This window comes from Protopterus annectens, chromosome 11.part0 (genome assembly GCF_019279795.1).
Source record: "Protopterus annectens isolate FY-2018-M chromosome 11.part0, PAN1.0, whole genome shotgun sequence".
In the NCBI taxonomy this organism is placed as follows: domain Eukaryota; kingdom Metazoa; phylum Chordata; order Ceratodontiformes; family Protopteridae; genus Protopterus; species Protopterus annectens.
The window spans coordinates 338,675,137-338,697,636 of NC_056745.1; the positions used below are offsets into that span (position 1 = coordinate 338,675,137).

The 22,500-nt window shown below is 44.2% G+C and overlaps 1 protein-coding gene across 1 annotated transcript in view; it reads right to left on the reverse strand.

The window, feature by feature from the left end:
- The window catches only part of HSP90B1 (heat shock protein 90 beta family member 1), a 146,299-nt gene that overhangs the window by 87,144 nt on the left and 36,655 nt on the right, over positions 1 to 22,500 (reverse strand). The window contains exon 7 of the mRNA XM_044087846.1: positions 9,242 to 9,358. Within this exon, the coding sequence (XP_043943781.1) occupies positions 9,242 to 9,358 (117 nt within the window). The remainder of the gene's footprint in view (positions 1 to 9,241; positions 9,359 to 22,500) is intronic.

The following is a 22,500-nucleotide window of genomic DNA, read 5'->3' on the forward strand; positions in this document are numbered from 1 at the left end:
GGTATTCCCCCTCTATTTGAATGGTGGGAAAAAAACAAAGGTAAATAGATTTGGTTAATGGAAAACAGAAATGGCCTTGAGCAAAAAGGAGTCAGTACATAGAGAAACTTTCCCTATGAAAAATCAAGTATGGGCTCTTGACACTCCAGGCCTGCAACTCTCTTCTAGATGCCCTTATCAGCGAGAAAAGTTTTCCAATACAAAAATTTTATATCACAGGAATTAGAAGCCTCGAAGGGATGACTTGTTAACGACTGAAGCACCAAAGACAAGTCCCATTTTAACATGCAATACTCCTTTCATGAAGGAGTTGCACAGTCAGTGTGACATAACAGATAGTCAGTTCCATTGTGAAAGTTTGCAATAGCCGCTAAATGCACTGTAAATTGTCGAAGCTCCTGCGTGCAACAGGGTATTTAGGTATTGTAGGATCTTCCGAATAGGCATGGAAAAGGGGTCCATGTTATGTTCTTTGGCCCATCTAGAGAACCTAGTCCACTTACTGGAATAAATTTTTCTGGTGGAAGGTTTGTGGGAAGCCAGAAGGAGCTCACGAACAGGGGATGAAATATCAGGTAGCCTGGTAATCATCGGAAGTGAGCTTGAGGCTGTGGAGATTGGGGTGAATCAGTCCACAAGGATGAGACAGCAGGTCTTGGAACTGATCCAGGTTCCACGGGCTGTTGAGGGCATAGGAATGGAACCAGAACTGACTGAGCCAATAAGGGGCAAGGAGGATCACTTTGCTTCTCAACCTTTGAGCTTTCTGTAGAAATTTCGGTATGAGGGGAAATTGGGGAAGGCGTACAATAAGACCCGGGGGCCAATTGTGTCAGAGCATCCCTTGGGGAGGGGGAGGGAGGAAATCCGGGCAAAAATAGTTTCTGCATTTGTTTAGGGGGAAGCCAACAGGTCGCAGCAAGGCCTGCCCCAGCTGTGGAAGATCGGATCTGCTATTAATGGATTTATGAACCACTCGTGCAGGTATCAAAAGTGTTCCTGCGCAGGATTGTCTAATAAGATTGGAACTCCCAGGAATGTGCATTACTATGAGAAAGCAGTTGGAAGCCATCGCCCAATGCCAAAATCTGATGGCTTCCCAACACACCTGGTTTGTTGGTTTGTTGATATACCAAACAGACATGTTGTCCGATTGAACTGCAATGGTCCCGGAAGGAAGGAAGGGATGTGTGAATGCTTGCAAGGAAGGAAGGGATGTGCGAATGCTTGCAATGCTAAGAACTGCCCTCAAATCCAGGACATTTATGTGCAAACTGGCCTCCATGGGGGACCAGGTGCCTTGGACAGTCTTTCCCTGGAAATGCCCCCCCCCCCCCCCCCCCCCAACCTTAACAGGGAAGCGTCCATGCTCACCATGGCCCTGGGCTGGGGAAGGTAGAACGGTTGACAGATTTGTTTCTGGCTTCATCCACCATAGCATTTCTTTATTGCAAAGGTTTGTAAGGCATACCATGTGGTCAAGTGGGTGGGTTAAGATGGACCATTGTGATGAAAGGAGCCACTGTAATATAGTCTCATGCACAACCTCACCAGTGGTACCAAGGTAATAGCTGCTGCCACAAAGCCCAATAGTTGTAGTATAAGGTGTGCTGGTACAAATGTCTGCAAGAGGAGAGTTGAACCTGGTTTTTTATTTTTGAAAAGAGACGAGGAGGAAGGGAAGCTTGACAAGACGTTGGGTTGAAGACCTCTCCAATGAATTCCAGTGCTCTTGTTGGAGACGTGCGACTTGTCCATGTTGACTGATACCTATGCGCAGAGCAAGGCCTTGCGAGACTGAGAATGAGAAGATTCCCCGATTGTGGCAGCAAGGAGCCAATTGTCTAGATATGGAAACACCTGGAAAAACCCGGAATCCTTTTAGTCGGACATGAGCTACTACGACTGCCACACATTTGGTGAACAGTCTGGGAGCTGTCAAGACACCAAAGGGCAGTACCATCAACTGGATTATTGGTGCCCAGCCAGATGCGGAGAAATCTCCAAGGGTGTTTGTCCATCTTTGTGGTAATATGCATCCTGGAGGTCTACAGAGCACATCCAGTTGTCCTTTCCCAGAAAGGGTAGAATGGACTGTACAGTCACCATCCAGAAGTTGAGGTTTGATGAAACTGTTTAGTAAAACAGAGATCTAGGATTGGTCTCCAGTCCCCTGCTTTTTTTTAGCACTAAAAAGAACCTAGTGTAAAACCCGGATCCTCTTTGGCCTGGTGGGACTGGTTGGAGGACTTTCTTAGAAATAGAAAAGCTGCTAAGGCTGTAGCCTCCCTCGGACTGGGTGGAACACCAGGGATCCGTTTTACGGGTCTGGGAGTAAGATTGAATGGGATACGATAACCTCTGGTTATAATCTGCATCTCGCCAGGCCTGCAAGTGCAGAGAAAGTAGACCGCCAACTGCTTCCAGAGGAAAAGCAATCAGGCCGCTGTTCAGGAGCGCTGGAAGGGCCGGACAGAGAAGGAATCTCTAGCTCCCTGGTTGCGCAGACCCCTGCTGCCCAAAAAGGAGAGTCTTCTGGAGAAGTTGCCTTCTCTGCCCTGCAGGAATTGCTCATCATGAGTGTCATGAAAAGATCCTTGGGACCTCTTGAACCACAATTTTCCTCCCCTCCGATTCCTGGAGTAGGATGTGTGTGCGTGTGTGTGTGTGTGTGTGTGGGGGGGGGGGGGGGGCTTTTCGTCCTTCTCACTATACGATCGTGTCTCACTTTGGGGCCAAAAAGGGAAGATCAAACAGGCGCGTTGACAAAGATTTAAAAGGGAATCACACAAACGCATCCAAGCTTGCAGTCTCATGATGATGCCCGATGCGGCTGCTCAAGCTGCCCCCTCGGTAATATGAGAAATAAAGCACATAGAGTTAGAGATGGATTCCAGAGTAGCTGAGAGGAAACAGCACCACACACCTCAGGCAGTACCCCCGCCAAAGAGGCAGACATTTCTGAGATTAGGTCTCTTTAGGAAGTGTGCCAGGTAATTCAACGACCGAATGAGAAAGGTCAAAGAATAGGTCCGCTTCCCCAGTCTGTCCATAGTCAGAGACATTATTTCAGGGGATGAACCGTGGAACCATCTTCTGTCACTCTTGGTGGCCGCCACCACGACCATGGAATCAACTACAAGTTTTGGACCAGTTGGGTTGGTCTTCAGGGGGTGGACAAAATTTTATCTAGCCTCCGGGAAACGGGTTCTAGATTGTCTGGGGCCCTCCAGACACACTGCACAATAAGTCTGAGCTCATCTGCAGGTGGGGGTCACCCAGGAAGTAGGTGGTCGAGCACAGAAAGCCTGCAAAAGTACAGATTCCTCTGAAGAATGGTTGGAAGGATTCCAGTCTCCCTTCCACTTGAGGATCTCAAGGTGGTCTCCAAAGGAGACTGCTTCCGGGGGAGACCATGGGGACTCGCCTCCCTCATTGCAATCAGGCGTCTTTGTCGATTGGGGAATCAAGATGCTTCCTCTTGCAAAGTTTCTTCTGGCGTGGCTTCCCAGTGGGATCTTCTGAGGACTCCAGAAAAGGGGTTCCCTTCAAGGGAAGGTCTTGCAGCTCCCATGCTAGAGATCCCAGAGTAGGGGTTGGGACAGCTGCATGCTAGAGGGGGTTCTGGTGCCCAAGCCAATGGTGTCAACTGCAAGCCTGTTGAAGCAAGAACCCTCTTATCACCTGGAAAGCAGGCCCACCCAGAGGAGGTCTGGGAGCCCGGAACAGAGAAGGATGACCTTGGAACCAGGGACACACACACCCAGAGGTGGTCTGAGGACTGGTAGCTGCTGAAAGCCGTGGCCTTAGACTGCACCACAGAAATAAAATCTGCACTGAACTAGGTGCCATGGTGCAGACAGCCCAATCACTGCTCTGAGTGCACCAGTTCCGAAAGAGCCATTGAACCAAGAATAAATTGCCACCGACAGAGACACACACACACACACACACACACACACACACACACACACACACACACACACACACACACGGCTCCACTATCGCCCCATAAGCCTGACTAGCTTGGTCTGCAAAGCTATGGAAAGGATCATCATGGACCTCATAAATAAAGATATTGGGGACCTACAGACATTGGATCCTACCCAGTTCGGCTTTGTTAAGAGCAGATCCTGCCTCAAACCTGGTTGATTTCTTTAAAACAGTCACCAAGGCCACTGACGAGGGGAAGGTGGTCCACACAGCCTACCTGGACCTCGCAAAAGCCATACAATACCCCACTCGGGCATTATAGATAAGCTCACCAGCTTAAATATAAACCCCTATGTCACTAGATGGATTGCAAACTGGCTCAAGGACAGAACCCACATGGTTAGAATTGCTGGAGCCATGTCAAACTCCAAACCAGTTACAAGTGGTGTCCCACAAGGCTCAGTCCTGGGACCTCTCTTGTTCGGTATATATTTCTCGGAGGTACAGGCCAACACGGAAGGACTGTGGCTGACCAAGTTCGCAGATGACTGCAAACTGGGTGCCATAATCGACTCTCCAGCAGACACAAGCATCCTCCAAAAGGGTCTCATAGAAACAGACAACTGGTGCCGGTGCCAGAGCCATGGCCAAGCTAAATGCCAAAAAGTGTATAGTCATCCCCTTTGGCAAAAACAAAGTGCCCACAAATTACCACATAGGTGGTACATAAAGTACAGAAGTAATTAGGGACCTGGGGACCCAAGTTGATAGCAATCTCTCATTTGACAACCACGTGGTCAAAGTGGTTAGAAAAACATTTTATATAGCCCACCTAATCATGAAGGGATTCACATCTAGATCAGGGGAGGTCATCGTGCCTCTTTACTCATCCCTCATCAGGCCCATAATTGAATACAATGCCCCTTTTGGGATGTACCTTACCAGACACCTGCAGCAACTGGAAAGACCTCAAAAGTACCTCACCAAGAGGATCAAAGGGCTCAAACAGATGCCATATGCTGCCCGGTTAAAGAAACTCCAGATCTACTCAGTGGCATACCGCCTGTTCAGAGGCGATCTGTGCCTGACGTATAAAGTCATGTCCAACCCGGAATTAATGGACATGCTGCACCTCAAAAAATCCAAATCCCATCGAGCTACGGGCTCGAGAGACTTTAACCTCAGCACTGAAATAAATAGGACGTGCTGGCGGGACAGATTCATAACCCAGAGGCTCCCTTCACTCTGGAATAAAATCCCAGTAATCCCGGTCCAGGTTAGGCAGAGTCCCTCACTGACTCTCTTCAAGAGGAATCTTGATGAGTGGATGGGAGATCGTAGGTTTACCCCAGGTATCACTTCTGTGTCACTGTTAGACAGAGGCACAGTATACTAACCTCGAAAAAGGGCATAGCAAAATAAATTTAAAATGGGTGGCGAAAGCCAAATACATTCTGGCTGGGCTTATAAATGCCCTAGGGCAGATTGTCTCATAGGTTCATACTAGACAGACACAGAGACAGACACAGAGACAGACACAGAGACAGACACAGAGACAGACACAGAGACAGACACAGAGACAGACACAGAGACAGACACAGAGACAGACACAGAGACAGACACAGAGACAGACACAGAGACAGACACAGAGACAGACACAGAGACAGACACAGAGACAGACACAGAGACAGACACAGAGACAGACACAGAGACAGACACAGAGACAGACACAGAGTGCACTGGGATGGCCATTGGTACCAAAGTCAGAGACCTAGGAGGAGGATACACCATGAGGGTCATTAAAAGGGAGAATACCTGGTTCTGGAAAGGTGTTCGATCTTTGGAACCGAAGGTGTCAGTGGAGCCATGTAAGACATCGGCATCATGGCCAGGGATGGTGCCGATGCAGGTACAGTGGTCCTACACACACTGCTTGAACCAAAGCTTGGCCTCAGACATTATAATACTAGTACTAACAGACACAAACTACGAAACAAGATGATAAAGGGATAGCGGAAACTTTTTTTCTAGTACAGATAACTACCATTATTTGTACTGTTTTCCTAGCTAAGAAATACAAAAAAAAAAAAAAAAAAAAAAAAAAATGTGAGAGAAGGGCCTACTAAGGTAGGAAAGAGGGAGAAGTACCAACGATGGTACGAAAGAACTACCAAGGTACTGGTTAGGGTTTAGTCAGGAAAGGAGAGTAGAGACGAGAAAAACTGGCTAGCACTAAACTAGAAAAAAAACAAAAAAACAAAAAAAAAACAAAACACAGCAACAAGACCAAGAGACAGGGGCATTGTGGGTAGGTCTTAGAGAGTTTTTGGCTGGCGCAAGCTTGGTACCGGCTGTGTTGGTTCTGAGATGGAACAGAAGTCCCATCAATAAGGAAAGACTTGCATCAGACTGTAATTTTTTTTTTTTTTTTTTTTTTTTTAAAGTCGTGTATAGTAACGTATAAAATGTAAGAATGGGCATCAAATCAGATAGTTCCAGGGGCTCTCTGTGGAGGAAAGTGACCAGCCACATTTTGCTTACTATTCTGGCATTGCAGTTTACTGGAATTGCCAAGAAGCAATCTGAACACTGTGGAACAAAACTGAAATTACGACACTGCTGTCAATTTTTTTGCCTGACATCTTAAGTGCATACATAAATGGTTCTAACATAAATTGTTCTAACTGGTGTGAGGTGTGGGATAAGACTATAGATGAAAGCAACTGTCATTTGCTGAAACAGTCACTTAGCTGGCTTTGCAAGACTAGTGTGTGATAAAGACTGAAAACTCATGTTGACATAACTGGAACAGCACTACACACAGCATGCAGCATCTTTGGTGATCTGGTAGATGCGCGAGAAACTGAGCCCAATTACAGTTATGCAATGCATTACCTGTCTGACCTCTGCATGGATTGAGTTTTGATGTTCTCCATCATCCCAAAGTAGTTAACAGAACTAACTGGTGTACCCTGTACGTGAATATACAATAACGTTAAGACACAGACAATCAGTACAAGCTGAGATGGAACTGACTTTCAGGCAATTGTGTAGCTTGGCAGATGTTGATTAGTCTTCAGTGCACTGTCATTTAAATGCCAAAATTAAGTCCTTTAGCACGCCCATGTGCGGAATACAGAGTAGCAGCTTTGCTTCAGGTCTAAGAGAACCCCCCCACCCAGAAAGTCCAGTCCCAGGCCTGGAAATTTACAGTACTTTAGCACTCCCAATGTGAACAGTTGCCAAGAGACCGGACTTTTTCTGCTCCTCAGTTCAACTTAGATTTGGGGTGGGGTTGGCACCAGATCAGGGGACTGCACTGGGTGCTGTAATACTTAACAGCATCTTTCTTTGCATTCAGGGCCAGTGTCAATATATATATATTTTTTTAAACCACATCTATTCAATATTGCATCACCTAGTCTAAAACTGCCTATACTTACAGGTGCACATAAAAATGTTACTGTAGCTTTTATGTGGTCATTTGTTTAAACCCCCCCCCCTATCTCATATGTGCACAAGTAGTCAATACAGCTTGTCTAGGGGCTGTGTTATTTCTTCTTTTAACGACAGCAAGTGGAAAAACGTCTTGCACCTACTTCACAACCTACCAGCAGAAACATAAGGACGATCAATTTTGGAGGCAGGAGTAAGGTAGCATGCTGTTGCATCTGACAATCTTACAACACATTCAAGATACACAACAGGTGCATAAAAATTATACCTGGAAACTTGTAAACCGAATTAATAGAAATGTGTGGTTTAGCAGCATTTAAAATCAGAGTTGCCATCAAATGCGAATTTGATGCAGTTTCCACTTGTGAACACTGGCTCCAGCCAATGGTCACTCTTGATGAGACAACCTGACTGAATAATAAAATGGGAAAGGGGGTTATGGATAGATAGATTTCTTGCTGACAGCAGGAAATTGTGAATTTTAACTTTCTACATCTTTTAAAGTCTCTTATTGGAGAGAGAAGCAAATTGTGAAACTCAATACCTTGATTCATTGGTAGATTCAAGTTGTTCCAAAGGTACACCACCACCAATGTAATTATGTTACAAAAAAAAAAAACACTGCCTTGGGTGTAGGAGCAAGTAGGCATGTTGTACATACTTTCAACAGCAGCCACTTTAAATACATGACTGCAGTGCCTTCATCTCAAGTGGCTGTTCTTCAGGGGAAGTGAGGAAGCAGGCACAATTTTCATATGATGTAGACTGAAGTGTTTTACTATAAACTACGACTTGGTCAGACAATGTAGTTCTTTGCAAGAAATTCTCTTTTTGTTCAAACATTAGCTCAAAAAGTTGGAGAACGCAATAAAATCCAGAGCACCTATAACCCCATGATTTCTGGAGGCCACTAGGCATTTTAGTGCACTCTCACCCAGTCAGGGTATGGCCAAAGTATGAAAGAAAATCAATGCTGAACAACTTTCTTGCTCATGGCATCACCAGATTAAAAAGGGAGGAAACCACAATAAAAAGGTACCTCTCAGTTTCTGTAACAGAATGGCTGCCACCACCCCACAGCTGAACTATTTTACAGTTAATAGCACACACTTGCCAAGTTTTTGAAGCGTTAACCAAGCACAAAATGCAGAAAGTAGACCAAAACGCTAAAAACTTTCAACGCTGGCCCCAATAAAGGTGGTCTCTCCCCTAGAACTTCACAATTCACCACAAACTAACAATAGTTGGTCAGTAGAGTAATCCAGTTAGTACAATTTAATAATAAAATATATATACATTTATTAATCTGTTGGGCCGACTACCCTTTAATATGGATACTCTACTGACCAACTATTCGTTTTGGAGTTGTTCATGTGTGGCAATTGTGAAGTTGGAGGGACAGCCTTTATTGGAGCCAGCGTTGAAGGTTTTAGCATTTAAGTTTTTGAAATGTGCTGAAGGGATGCAGGAAAAAAAAAGCAAAGTTGAACATCAAGACAATTACTTTCGTTAGTCACAATTTTCTTACAGGCCATCATTGGATCAAAAAAGTTAGCATTAGCCTCACATCATCTGCAATTCCCATGCATTTTTTTTGGGGGGGGGGGGTTAGCCCCCAGACCTCCAGCATAACCAATTTCAACAGTTGTTGGTTGGGGTGTGTTGAAAGGAAAGGTGCAAACATGTGAAAAGCAGTCTGGATAATGTTATCCATGGGGAGTAGGGAACAGAAGGTAAAGAACAAAGACAGTCTTGACCCTTCAGCTAGTGTTATTTTTACACTTGTATGGTTTCACAGCAAGCAACCTCAGAACAAGCGCATTTAAACTGTGCAATTAGATTAATCACATACCTTTTTAGTTTTTGCCTTCTTTTCTTCATCTTCTTCTTCAACAGCTGCTTCTTCATCGGTATCTTCATCTTTCTCTTTAGTTTCTTCCTCTTCAACTGGTTCATCAACAGTTTCAGTCTAGTGTAGAGAAAACAGTGAACAGCCGAACTACTACACCAGACAAGTTTCACTACTGAAATAAAGATGCCTTTTATGCCAAAATTGAGAATCAGATCCTACTAGTGTAGTATTTTGTGTGCATACTGTGTCAAAACTGTAGCTATAATTTCAGATCACATTTACTAAAATTAGTCCTCCGTTGGCTCAGTAAAGGGAAAAGCAGTTTTATCTACATATCCAGTTAGAAACAAGTCCTGAAAAAAAAAAAAAAAAAAAAAACAAACACAAACAAACTTGCACTTGATCTTGGTTTCATATTGCTCATATTTCCCAAACATGAGTTATGACTGAAAAGTAAAACAAAGCTATGTACTGAAACAAAGCAAAGCAAGTGTCAATTTACTGAAAAGATTGACATGTTCTTTCCCAAAAAGAGCAAGTGGAAACTGAGGTTTTCCTTTACAAAGGCAACTACAGAAAGTCACCTATCGTCTACAAAGACCACTAAGTTTTACTGCTACCATTCCAGCCACATCTCCCAGAAAGGTCCTACAACCTCACTGCAGTCCTCCTAACCAGACCCTTCTTAAACATTTGTTTGAACGCCTTTCAAAGTGCATATTTTGCATTAAATCTCTGCTACCATCTACATGCCCACAGTAAGTTCTGCTGCATGACAGCACCCTAATCCATCCCAACATACCATTTCAAACAAGCCAAAATGACATGCTGATCAATTATGTACACACTTGTCACAAGTAGCCAGAGCGGTCCCTTCTTCCCATCACTGGTGCCTCAAAAATAAACCAATACTCTACTGACATAATATTAATACTTGCAGGACCCTTGGGAATAGGTCCAAAACATTTAACTGCTCTATAAAAAACTCGAAATATGGACTGAAGCTCTTTGGCATGGAAAAGACATACCTATGCTGGCATGCACCCTACCAGAAGGGCCACCTACTAGACAGCACCCACAATAAAAGCCTACCAGAAAGGCCACCTACTAGAGAGCACCTACCATAAGTTACATACAAGGCATTGTTACAGTAATCTTACTGGGCATACAGGCAAGATCCAGCTGTCAAGGTTTGCAGGAAGAATATTCTGTTTACAAGAGAAAGACATACTCTTCATTAAATCCAATAGACAAAAAAGGAGACTCCTCTTAAGAGTACTGTATCAGTGACGGGTCAAATCTCAAGCTTTGTACAATGTACATTTTACTGTACACCTTTTGTTTTGGAGAGGTTTACCTCTGTATACCATGTTGTGCATTTCTAATTTTCTCACAAAGCAGGCAAAAAAGCGACTCACAAAGACAGAGTTGAACAGCATCCTGTCTGAAGTCCTTGGGAAAGAAGGTTGTCTGAAGATAAAAAAAAAACTGGTCCAAAGAGCTTAGATAATAAAAAGGAAAAAAGCAAGCCAAACAGGCAATGGAGGAGTGGACCAAATCATGGCTAGGGACAAGAGTGACCAAATGCAAAGAGCCATTTCTTCACTCATGGTTTGTCTTAAGGTACTGGTCTAACCCATCCCCTTCGGACAGGTCACCATACTGCACTGTTGAGAGAGGGGTCTCATCATTCCCCAGATACAGTCTCTGAAGGTGCCAAGAGTGCAATGTAGGAATACAGGCACATTAGTCCTTCTCAGGAAGAGAAGCAGGGGTACCCCACCCACTCTTAGTAAAAGGTGGAACAGCAGAGAGACCAGCCATTTGTGAGACTATGAAAAAAAGAGCTATAATGCTTGCCTTCAGCAGATCCAAAAAGTCATTACAGTTGTTGGTCCCAACTCACCCAAAGGAGTGGGTCAACAAGGGAGGAATCTGCAAAGCCAGCACCAGTGCATGAAATCAGACCTCTCCTATGCAATCGGAGGTGCCTACTCGACTCTTCAGATCAGAAATTTGATTCAACAAGATTCAGAGTCACAGGATTCAGGTGGAGAGAGCATTTCTAGATGACAGTTACCAAAGCTATAATTCAACGTAGCTATGCCTTGCTAAAACAAGGCACTTAACAGTACACCAACTACTATTCTAAAATATTAAACTCCCCAAATATAAAATCACTGAATATCAAACTGTAAAACTCTACAGCACTAAGGTAGAAAAGAAGAATGGCAACAATGCAAATAAGGCACAGATAATTAAACTGACTAAAAAAACAAGGAGTATTTTTTTTTATTATTATAATTTCTTCTGGACAAAACCTGCCAGAATATGATTTTTGTGGTGGGAGCACTTGTCTAGCCAGATCTTGTTGCTACTTGGAAAGGCAGCTAACAAGGTCTGAGTGAGTCAGGGGAACACAGCATTATGGGAAGGCAAGACTACATGGCTTGAAGCAGAGGCTGGAGCACCAAGTTTGCCAGAATGGATAACGGCAGTGGCTCAAGGATCCGTATGTCGGATCAGGCAGAAGAGTAATCTGCCAAGCCAGCAGGGAGATAAAAGTAATATCAAACAGCCTGATAAGACCTAACAAGACTAAACAAAAGGATGGAGAGACCCCAGATCTCAGATTTTCAGGCATAAAAAGCAAGATCTAACTGAGCCACAGAAGCAAACAATGCTAACTGGGCATAAATGGATATACAAAAAGTAACAGACACACAAAACATTATAAACATAAATATAAACGCACACACACACACACACACACACACACACACACACACACACTATACAAATACAGCAAGAGAGAGGATACAGCAAGAGAGATGAAGTGCATTTTTTTTTTGAAACAGCTGGACAACAGGAACAGATGTAGGTATCGGAATGCGAGGAATGGACACACTATTAGCTTCAGGCCCATCATGAAACAGATTAGTTGTCCTACTCTTGACAGCTCATAAGTCCAGCATGAAGCCAAGTTTCTGGCATGAAGACGACACGGACAAATGAAGTAATTACACCACCTTAAACACAAAAACAGAATCCTACGAATAATCAAACCTGCTCTGTCCAGGACAAGTCTTGCTAAAATTTATGTCAGAAGATAGAAAGGTAGGCACCACTAGGACCTGCCCTCCCAAAGTGGTAAAGAATCATTTTAGAAATCTATACAATTGCAGGAGATTTGGATAAACTGAAGTATTCCAGGCTATAGGCCTGAAAACACTTCAGCAGACTCTTGACCCCTCCAATTAGCTGCATGTAAAGTAACAACTCCCTGTAGGAAATGGAAGGCAGGGACCAGCCTCCCCCCCATATTTAGAAAATTGCATTTCATCCTGTGAAAGCACAGCTAGTAACTGCATAAAAGTTACCAAGCTCAGTCAGCATCAACTTAGTTTAGGAGAAAGTAGACTAAATCTGCACAAAAGTAGATTACATACTGCCCTAGAAGTCAGGAATTCAAGATTCAGTAGCTGGCTATGGGAATGTACACAAGTACTCACCATAACGTTCCATCATAGTTCTACTCAAGTCTTAAACCTGTGGGGACCAGATCCGAGCCGGCAAATTCACTAGCATCTGCTCAGAGCTCAAAGCTCCTTCCCTTACCCATAATACACCTCCACTACCTTCCAACCCCAAGATAGAGTTTGCTGCCCCTTATATTGAGAACCTGACCTGAAGAACACTTTATGACCCAAAACTGCAGCCAACAGGCTGTTCATACAAGGTGAGGGGAAGGAGGGAGGGACGGTTGAAGACTAATGAAGTAGAACTACTCTGATGGAACATTACGGTGAGTACACAACTTCTTTATCTGAAGTGGTTTACTTTATTTGGTCTTCAACCTGTGGGACAGAGTCCCCAGCTGCTAAACTCCTGGGCGGCCCTCATGGAAGGATATTCCGGAGCACCGCGGAACCAAAGGATGCTCTCCTTCTAGAAGTGAAATCCAATTTGTAGTGAGGTAGGAGATGAGGACCAAGTAGCTGCAGAACAAATGACTCTAAACCAAAAGGCCACAGAAGTAGCCAGTGATCTAGTGGAATGAGCTTTCACCTGACCTGGAGACGACGCACCTTTATCCTTATAGACCTGAAGGATGCACAAGGAAATACCCCTAGCAAGTGACAATTGGAGATAAGGACACAACTGATCAGATTTTACAGAAGTAACTGTCTATGAACATCTAGCAATCATGGGAACTGGAGCAGCCAAGCCATGAACTTCAACTGTCCAGGTTCAGATTAGGAACCCTCGATGGGTGTGAAATCAGATCCTGAATGGGATCCAAGGCGGAGCCAGAAGAGGAGACCAAAGGAATGGAAACCATACCTGGCGAGGCCAAAATGGGGCAATGAGGATCATTTTGCTCCCCAGTCGACTAGCTTTCTGTAGAAACCTTGGAATAAGATGGATGTTCTGGGGGTTACAGAAGACTGGGAAGCCAAGCATGGACTGCAGCATCTCTGGGGGACTCCCCTGGCAGGGGGTTCAAAGCAAAAAAAAACAAAAACACACTCCCTGCTGTTCACACTGGAAGGAGACGCGAAGAGATCACTGCAAGGCTGACCCCACTCTAGAAAGATCTGCTCTGCTACTGAATGATTCAGAGACCACTCCTAAGGCAACATAATATAGTCAAACAACCTAAAAAGCAACCGGTGGAGATCACCCATTCCCACACTCTCATGGCCACGCAACAAAAGGGGTAAGATCTGGTCCCTCCCAGTTTGTTGACCATCAAACCACTGACATGTCTGATTGAATCGCAAAGGGATGAAGGGCCTGTAACACCAAAAGGACCGCCCTCATCTCTAGAACGGTGATATGCAAACTGGTAGACAGGGGACCACAGGTCTTGGACTGTCCTGGCCAAACAGTGCCCCCCCCCCAAGCTGGGAGGCATCTGTGGTCACTGTGGCTTGGACAGGGGCTGGAACAAAAGGTAGTCTCCTCCAAGATTTCCATAGAGCACATCCACCACAGAAGGGACGACAGTTTCCCCACTCAACAACCATTCACCACACACGCAAGGCACACAGAACACGGAGGGAGAAGGGAAAGCAATATACACTAACACTATAAAAACTACAGGAAATTTTCTAATACACAATGCACCAGTGAGGGGAGGAGGACAGGGACCTACACTAAACACCCAACACCGAAATATTTAGAAAAAAAGTGCTTAAGCAAAAAACCCACTCACTAACTCGGAGCTCAGGAGATCATGAAGCTTCAGGCAAGCCGCAGCAAACGAGATCTGGGGGTTGGAAGGTAGTGGTGTATTATGGGTAAGGGAAGGAGCTTGGAGCAGATGCTAGTGAATTTTCCAGCTTGGATCCGATACAGATCTTCAATGGTTGAAGACCAAATGAAGTATATTTCAGATCAGGACATTATAGCAGACAAAATTTTATGTTCGCAGGCTTCCAGAGCAGTGCAAAAGAAATGGCCCCCTTCAGATGACATAGTAGAAATCGGTGAGGAATCCTACCAAGCTGGAAGAAGCAATTTTTTTTTTAGTGGTCAAGAATATCAGTTGCAATTTAAAAACCCTCAAGTGCTAAAGAACTTTTACTTTTGAAGTCATGTCAGTGCCAAAGACTGCCCGATGCAAAACTCAATGGTTGCAGCATCTATAAGCTCCACTAGGCTTGCTACCCACAAAAGTCAGTGAACTCCATCATTCTGAGCTACACTTGCTTTGTGCTCAGGACCACAAAGCACAATGGCAGTGGCACCAAAGATGGTCAAAGTCCCTCCCAACTGTAGAGGGGACATCTGACCCTGGTACTGAAGTCTAAGAATCATAGGATCCTACATCTAGGCTAATGGGCGCCCTTACAAGCTTAGCCAAGAGTTAATCCCCAAAAGAAACTTCTATCAGCACCTGTCACCTGTCAATGAGGGGTGCAGGTGGAACCCTAGGATAGGATCATAAGAAAGGATTGCCAAGCAGTCTCCTGCATCTGACCCTGGAACCAAAATCTAAGCAGGGAAGGAGGCAGCCATGGGCAGAGTCAAAACTAGATGGAATTATGACTTGACTGGTACTGCAGCCCAGAAGGGCTCGACATGTTAGTTAATATGGCGAAAGACAAGAACAGACATTTCCACAAACCATGCACTACAACTCCTGTCAGGCTGCACTGATTTGGCAAAATGCACAAGTGGAGAGTGGTACTTTGTAAAAAAATCCAAAAATCAGAAGCATAAGCAACAAGACATACAAGAGCTCAAAACTGCAGATCAGTTAAGATATACCAAGATTAACATAGATTGTATGAAGCAACAGAGAGGGTAACACTGAAAGTTTCAGCAAAACAGCCACAAAACCTTAGCTGTGACAGCTAGTAGAAGTAACTGCACTTTTACAGCTATATGGGTCTTTCTGCATAGGAATTGTGGGAAAGAGTTAAAGCTGGGTAGGACTCACCCAAACTTGTAAGAGTAAACTACTAACCACGAACAAGTCAATATGTCAGAAAGGAAAGACCATGCTTGATACGAAAGATGTACAGTTTCTAGTACTAAACAGTAATTTTGGGTTGCTTTATCCTTTAGTCTCAGCATGATAAAAAATCATTGGGAGTGCAGTTACAGCAAGGCTTCAGAAAGTGTTCAGACAGACTTGTGCAAGGAACAGGAACAAGGCTTACAGACATCGGCCAGAGTTGCATAGGCTGACAAAACCCAAATAATTACCAGTAATGCAGATCAAGGTTAGTTCCAGCAGCTTTGAAACAGGCAAGCACCTGATGTGCATGGAGTGTACAGATGGTGCTTGAAAAGTGGACAGCACTGAATTGTGTTTACTTTCATAGAAATTAAATGGCACAAAACATGCCAGAATTTTGTTCAGGCCAGCAATCAAAAATTCACCTAGGGTAAAAAAAAAAAGAATTTTCAGTTTAGGAATGGCTTTTGTCTCACTGACACCAGATGCATCCTGAAGCTGATGCAAAGAAGGGTTTGACCAGCATGGGTCTAGACCAAAAGCATAATTCAGGAATGGCTGTCAGATACTGCATGTCTGCCAGTAGAAAGAAAAAAAAAAAAAAAAATCTTTTAGACAAGAGTGCATTAGTCCCAATCTATATGCACATAGGTCCCCAAACTGTATGGAAAGCCAGGAAAAAGTCTGCAGAAAACGGCTTTGAGTTGGCTGAAGACTAAGACAACAAAAAAGTGACCATGAACTGAGCGAGAACATAAAGATTATATGGAGAGGGATGCAAAGGTACTGGCCAGAGTGGCAACATCTGTTGGGTATAGAAATGGAGTAGCCCGATGCTGCCACAGTTGTGACCAACTGAACAGAGATTACCCAAGTGTGCCAATGTGGCCATGCACACTGTAGAAACTGAAAGTAGCCTAAAAACATCCAGCTGTAAAAATGAAATGGCCATACTGCAGTGGCTAGCTATAAAGCTAAGAATGCCATGTCAGCTACGGAAAAATATAGACAAGAATGTGAAATTTCTAGACTATTTAATTGTCTGTCCAAGTTTTTTTCTTGAAACAAGGTAAAAAAGTTGCAATACCAGAAATGGTGCTATCTGAAAGCACCACTAAAAGAAGATTCCTGCAGTGGAATCTGAAAATAGCCCACAGCTAGAGTAAATTGAAGCCTACCATAATCAATGGGCATTACACAATAACCACTCCTAAAAACACCTGCAGTTTAACAAGAGGGCAGTGCAGACAAATTTATTACATACTGGGAATAACATTTCAGCAGAGCTGACTGCAAGTTAAGATACTTTAAGCTTACAATCCATTTTCTATATCCTTCAGCTTAAAATGAAGTTTGACATTGCTGTTCAGTATAAACAGCAGAATTAAACAGAAAAATGTGGTACTGAAGCAGTGAGAGCATCCTGCATTTTGTCTAGAGGGAGAACAGAAAGCCACAAGTCTTTGGGACAAGTGCTTTTAATATAGAAGGCCCATGACACTAGTCAGGCAAGTACCAAGACAAACTACAAGCAAACCCACAACATCCCGACAGACTGGCTCATGCATGTACTGTCTAGCTATGGCATTCACCACTACTGAGCATCAAGATACTAGTCTGCAGTCTAGTGGGCAATGGAGTAATTGCCAATGTGAGTTATGATATGTGCTATTATGTAAAATGTTACCTGCTAAAAATGCATTTGACATTAGGTGCCCATCTTCAGAACAGGCCCAGGGAGAATAGCTCAAAAAAAAAAAAAAAAAAAAAAAAAAAAAAAAAAAAACTATATAGCCCTTCCACAACTTCTCTAGCACTGCAACAGCTTATTGGCCAACACAATCTTACTAATGCACTTACTGCAACAGAAAGTGAACAGGGTTACATTTTATGTCCAGATTCTGGTGACCATACCCATGTTAAAATTAGCAGCTTAAAAACACAAGAGTGAAGACAGATTCCTAGATGGAATCATTGAAAACAATGCAGCTTGCACACCACCACTGGACATTAACTGCACTGCTTAGTCCTTCTGAAAGTCAGTCCTGCATATCCCCAAACAGGGAACATCTCAAAACCGGAAACCAGTAACCTATATCACAACTACAATGAACGCTTTGGTCTTAAAGCTTTTAATTTCAGAGCAATTTTGGTGAAACCAAACATACCACAATATATAACAAGGTTGGCCACCAAAGAAAGGTGGAAAAAAGTACAGTTTTGTACCTACCATAAATGTAGATGTCCGAACTGGATAGCATCTGCAGTCATAACAACTGGGTTGTCCTGTCAGGCAGCCCTTCGGTCGGCCGGATTCCAAAGTCCGGGTCCGGCTTCGGCTGATGTCGCACTTCACCCGACGTCATCACTGTTGGTCTTCGGGTATAAAGGCATCAACCGACGCCGTTTTCCTCAGTGTTTCTTGCCCCAGATGCCAGTTGCCCTCTTGGAAGGCTAAATTTTGGGTAAATGCCAATGTTTCCAAAAAGATAGAAGGCAAACACAAAAAATAAGCATGTATGTACATATATACAAATACACCATAAGAGACTCCCCCCCCGCCAGCTAGCTATTAGGAGGGTAAATACCCTAGGAGTACCACAGAGGGGAAGGAGGGAGGGTAATCCTGACTGCAGATGCTATCCAGTTCGGACATCTACATTTATGGTAGGTACAAAACTGTACTATGTCCTTCATGGATGCATCTGCAGTCATAACAACTGGGTAGAATACCATAGCCAACTAGGGGAGGAGGAAGAATAGATTATGGTGTGGATAGGATCCCTTGCAGTACAGCAGTGGCAAACCCTGCACGGGATCTGGAATACAGAGGTAAATTATAATGCTTGGCAAATGTATGCACGGAGGTCCAAGTAGCCGCCTCAATAATGTCCTTGGTTGCCACTCCTCGTAAGAAGGCTGTGGTAGTGGCTGTTGCCCTTGTCGAATGAGGCCTTATGTTCTGTGGAATTGGTTTTCCATGAAAGGAGTAACAGAATCGTATGCAATTTCCTATCCATTTGGAGATTGCCTGTTTGGAAATCGCTTTTCCTTCCCTTCCTGTTGCATAGGCTACAAACAGCTGGTCAGTTTTTCTGTTACTTTTTGTTCTGTCCAGGTAGTAGCGTAGCTGTCTATGTACATCCAAGGTATGCAGCATTCTTTCCCCTCTGTTTTGTGGGTTTGGGAAGAAGGTAGGTAGGTGGATTGCCTGGTTTAAAGACACTCTGGATACCACCTTAGGCATAAATGTAGGATTAGTCCTCATGGACACTATCTTGGTGGAAGATTAGGAAGGGTTGTACTGCCATTAGGGCCTGAAGTTCAGAAACCCTTCTTGCTGCGGTTATTGCCAGTAGGAAAGCAGTTTTCCACGATAGATGCTGCATGTCTGCTGTTGCTGATGGTTCAAAAGGTGCGAGTGTCAACTTTTCCAGCACAAAGTTCAAATCCCAAGCTGGCAATGGTGGTTTCCTAGGAGGTTTTACATTCTTGATCCCTCTGAGGAACTGCCAGAGTAAAGGATGTGAAAAGACAGGTGGATCAAAGTTGTATTCTGCTGAAATAGCTGATGCATGTATCTTGGAGGAATAGGACAGGCCTGTACGTAGAAGCTCTGCCAAATACTCCAGGATGTTAGCAATGTCTATATTGGACACATCTTTTCCTCTTTCAGCACTCCAAATGACAAACCTTTTCCATTTTCCTGCATAGTTCCTTCTTGTTGAAGGTCTGCGGGCTTCAAGGATAAATGTCTTTAACCCTTTGGGAAACTCTGGATTAGTTGCTGCTATGTGATATTCCATGCAGTCAGTTGCAAAGTTTTTAGGTTTGGATGCATGATGCTGTAGTTGTTCTGGGTTAACATCAAAGGCATCAGGGGTATTGGCCATATTTTGTCCCGAGAAATGCTCCTCAGCAATGGGTACCAGTGTTGTCTTGGCCAGTTTGGAGCTATCAGGGTTATCCTTGGGCGTTCCTCCTTGATTTTTAGTAATACCTTGTGTATCAAGGGAAGAGGTGGGAATGCATATGCTGTCAGACCTTTCCAGCTGAAGGAGAGCGAGTCCACTTTCCATGCAAGTGGGTGGAACGTCCTTGTGCAGAATTTTTTGAGCTGGTGATCGAGAGGGGAAGCGAATAGATCTGTGGCATTCCCCATTTCTTTGAGATGGCCTTGAAGATGTCCGGGTGTAGCATCCATTCGTGAGCATCCGAGGTGGTTCTGCTTAACATGTCTGCTAGAGTATTCTCCTTTCCTGGTACGAACATTGCCTGTAACTGGATGTTGTAGCCGAGCGCCAGGTTCCAAAGGTCCAAAGTCATTCTGCATAGGTGGTATGAATGAGTGCCTCCCTGTTTGTTGATGTACCACATGACTGTGGTGTTCTGTCCTTATCATCAAATGTCCTGCTTTGAGGAATGGTCTGAATTTTTGGATTGCCAGCTTTACTGCCAGCATTTCTTTTAGGTTGATGTGCAAATGGAGCTGGTCCTGTGTCCACAATCCTTGTACGCATTTGTCCAGCATGTGAGCCCCCCATCCTAGGTCCGAGGCGTCTGTTGTGATGGTTTGGCTTGCTTGATAGTTGTGGAAAGGTAGGCCTGGATTTGACTGGCATGCTTGAGCCCACCATAGGAACTCCTGTTTTAGGCATGGGATTAGAGGAATTTCTGCTTCTAGGCTGTGCCTGTGTTGGGACCATAAATTCTTTAGGTACCACTGTAGTTCTCATATGTAGTCTGGCATGTGGAACCAAGATTATGCAGGATGCCATGAAGCCCAAGGCCTGTAGAACTTTTCTTGCTGTTAGCTTGTTCTGTTTTGTTAGTGCCAAGAAGTAAAGAGGGAGTACTTTTTGTTGTTGTGCAGTTAGGAATGCCATTTGTTTTACTGTGTCCAATTCCGCGCCCAAGAATGTCCTTGTTTGGGATGGTATCAGCCTTGACTTTTGTAAATTGACTGTGTATCCCAGTGCTTGTAGCAAGTAAATGACCCTTTGTAAATCTGTTGTCAGCTTGTTTTTGTTGTCCCCCTGTAGCAGACAGTCGTCCAGGTATGGATAAATTTGGATTCCCTGTAGTCTGCAGTGAGCGATTACTGATGCCAGGCATTTTGTGAATACTCTGGGCGCAGTAGATAAGCCAAAGGGCAATGCTGAGAATTGATAGTGCTCTGATCCTGCAAGAAATCTGAGGTATCTTCTGCAAATTGGTCGTATGGGGACGTGCAGGTATGCCTCCTTGAGATCTAGAGTTACCAGCCAGCACTCCTTGCCCAGCATGGGAAGAAGTTGCTGGAGGGTCAGCATTTTGAATTTTGGGACAATGATGAATGTATTTAAGATGGACAGGTCGAGAATAGGTCTCCAGCTTTTTTCCTTTCTTGGAACTAGGAATAGTCTGGAGTAGAATCCTTTGCCTTGTTCTGTTATTGGCACTTTTTCCACAGCTCTCATCTTTGTTAGTTGCATTATCTGCTGTAGAGCTTCTGTTTTTTGATTTGGAGGCAGGTTTGGCATTCCTCTTTTGACTGGTAAAGTGTGGAAGTGGAACCGGTATCCTTGGTCTATGGTTTGCAGAATCCACTTGTCTTTTGTGATATAGTGCCAGTTTTTTGAAAATAAGGTTAATTTTCCGCCTAATGGTGCTGCTATTTGTTCCCTGGTAGGCGGAGTTAGAATCAAGTCACTGTGCTGTTGTAGTGGCAGTGGCTGTGTCTGTGCCTCTGCTATAACCTTGCCACTGTCGTCCTCTGTAGGCACCCCCTCTGGATTGATTTCTGCCTCTGGGACGCCTATTCCTGCCCCTTTGGGATCTTGTGGAGTCAGGAAAGGACCAATTTTTGGCAGGCCAGTTCCTGCTAAACCTTGGGGGTTGAACCTGCAAGAAATCTTTAACTGTTTGTACAGATTTTGCCTTTTCTTCCATTTTCTTCATTACCTGCTGGGCAGGTGTACCAAACAAACTGGCCTTATCCATAGGTGCATCTAATAACTTAGCTTTAACATGATCCGGTAAGACCTGTTCCTTCAGCCATGCATGTCTTCTTATCACTGTGCCAGTCATGGCTGATCTAAATGAAGCCTCCAGTGCATCATAGCCACATTTTAAGGAATGGTTACTAACCTGTTGTATGTTATTTACCATTTCTAATATATATTTCTTATCTATAGAGTCAGAGGATAGCTTTTTAGTTAACTGATCAAGCATAAACTCTTGGTATTGTATCATGTGAAACTGACAATTTAAAGCTCTAGCTGAGAGAGTAGCAGAGGTGTAAACCTTTTTGCCCCATCTGTCTAAAGACCTGGCTTCCCTTTGAGAAGGAATAGGGTTTTTTGCTGTGGTCGAGGTTGCTGCCTTAGGCCCCTGGGATATGGTTTCGGGGTCTGCAAGTGGGGCCTTGTATAAGTGGTAATGAGTGTCTGGAACCCTGTAAAATCTGTCTGGTTTGACAGGGGCTGGAGGTAAGGAATCTGGTGCAGTGCAGACATCATTAAATGCATCGTCCACAACAGAGAGGACAGGAGGTATAGCTAAAGGCCTGTGTTGTGGTAGGTGCAGAAAAGTCCCAAGTCTTTTTCTGGAATCTGAGAAATCCTGTTCCTGCCATTGGAATTGTTCTCGCATGGCATGTAAGGTTTCCCCAAAGGAGAATTCTTCTGGTGGAGAAGCAGCTGGAATGGATTCTTCAGCATCTGAGTCTTCATAATTGGAGAAATGAGCCTCTGGCTGGTCTGTAATATCAGAGTCCTCCGCGGAATCAGAGGACACAGGCTCGGGGGGC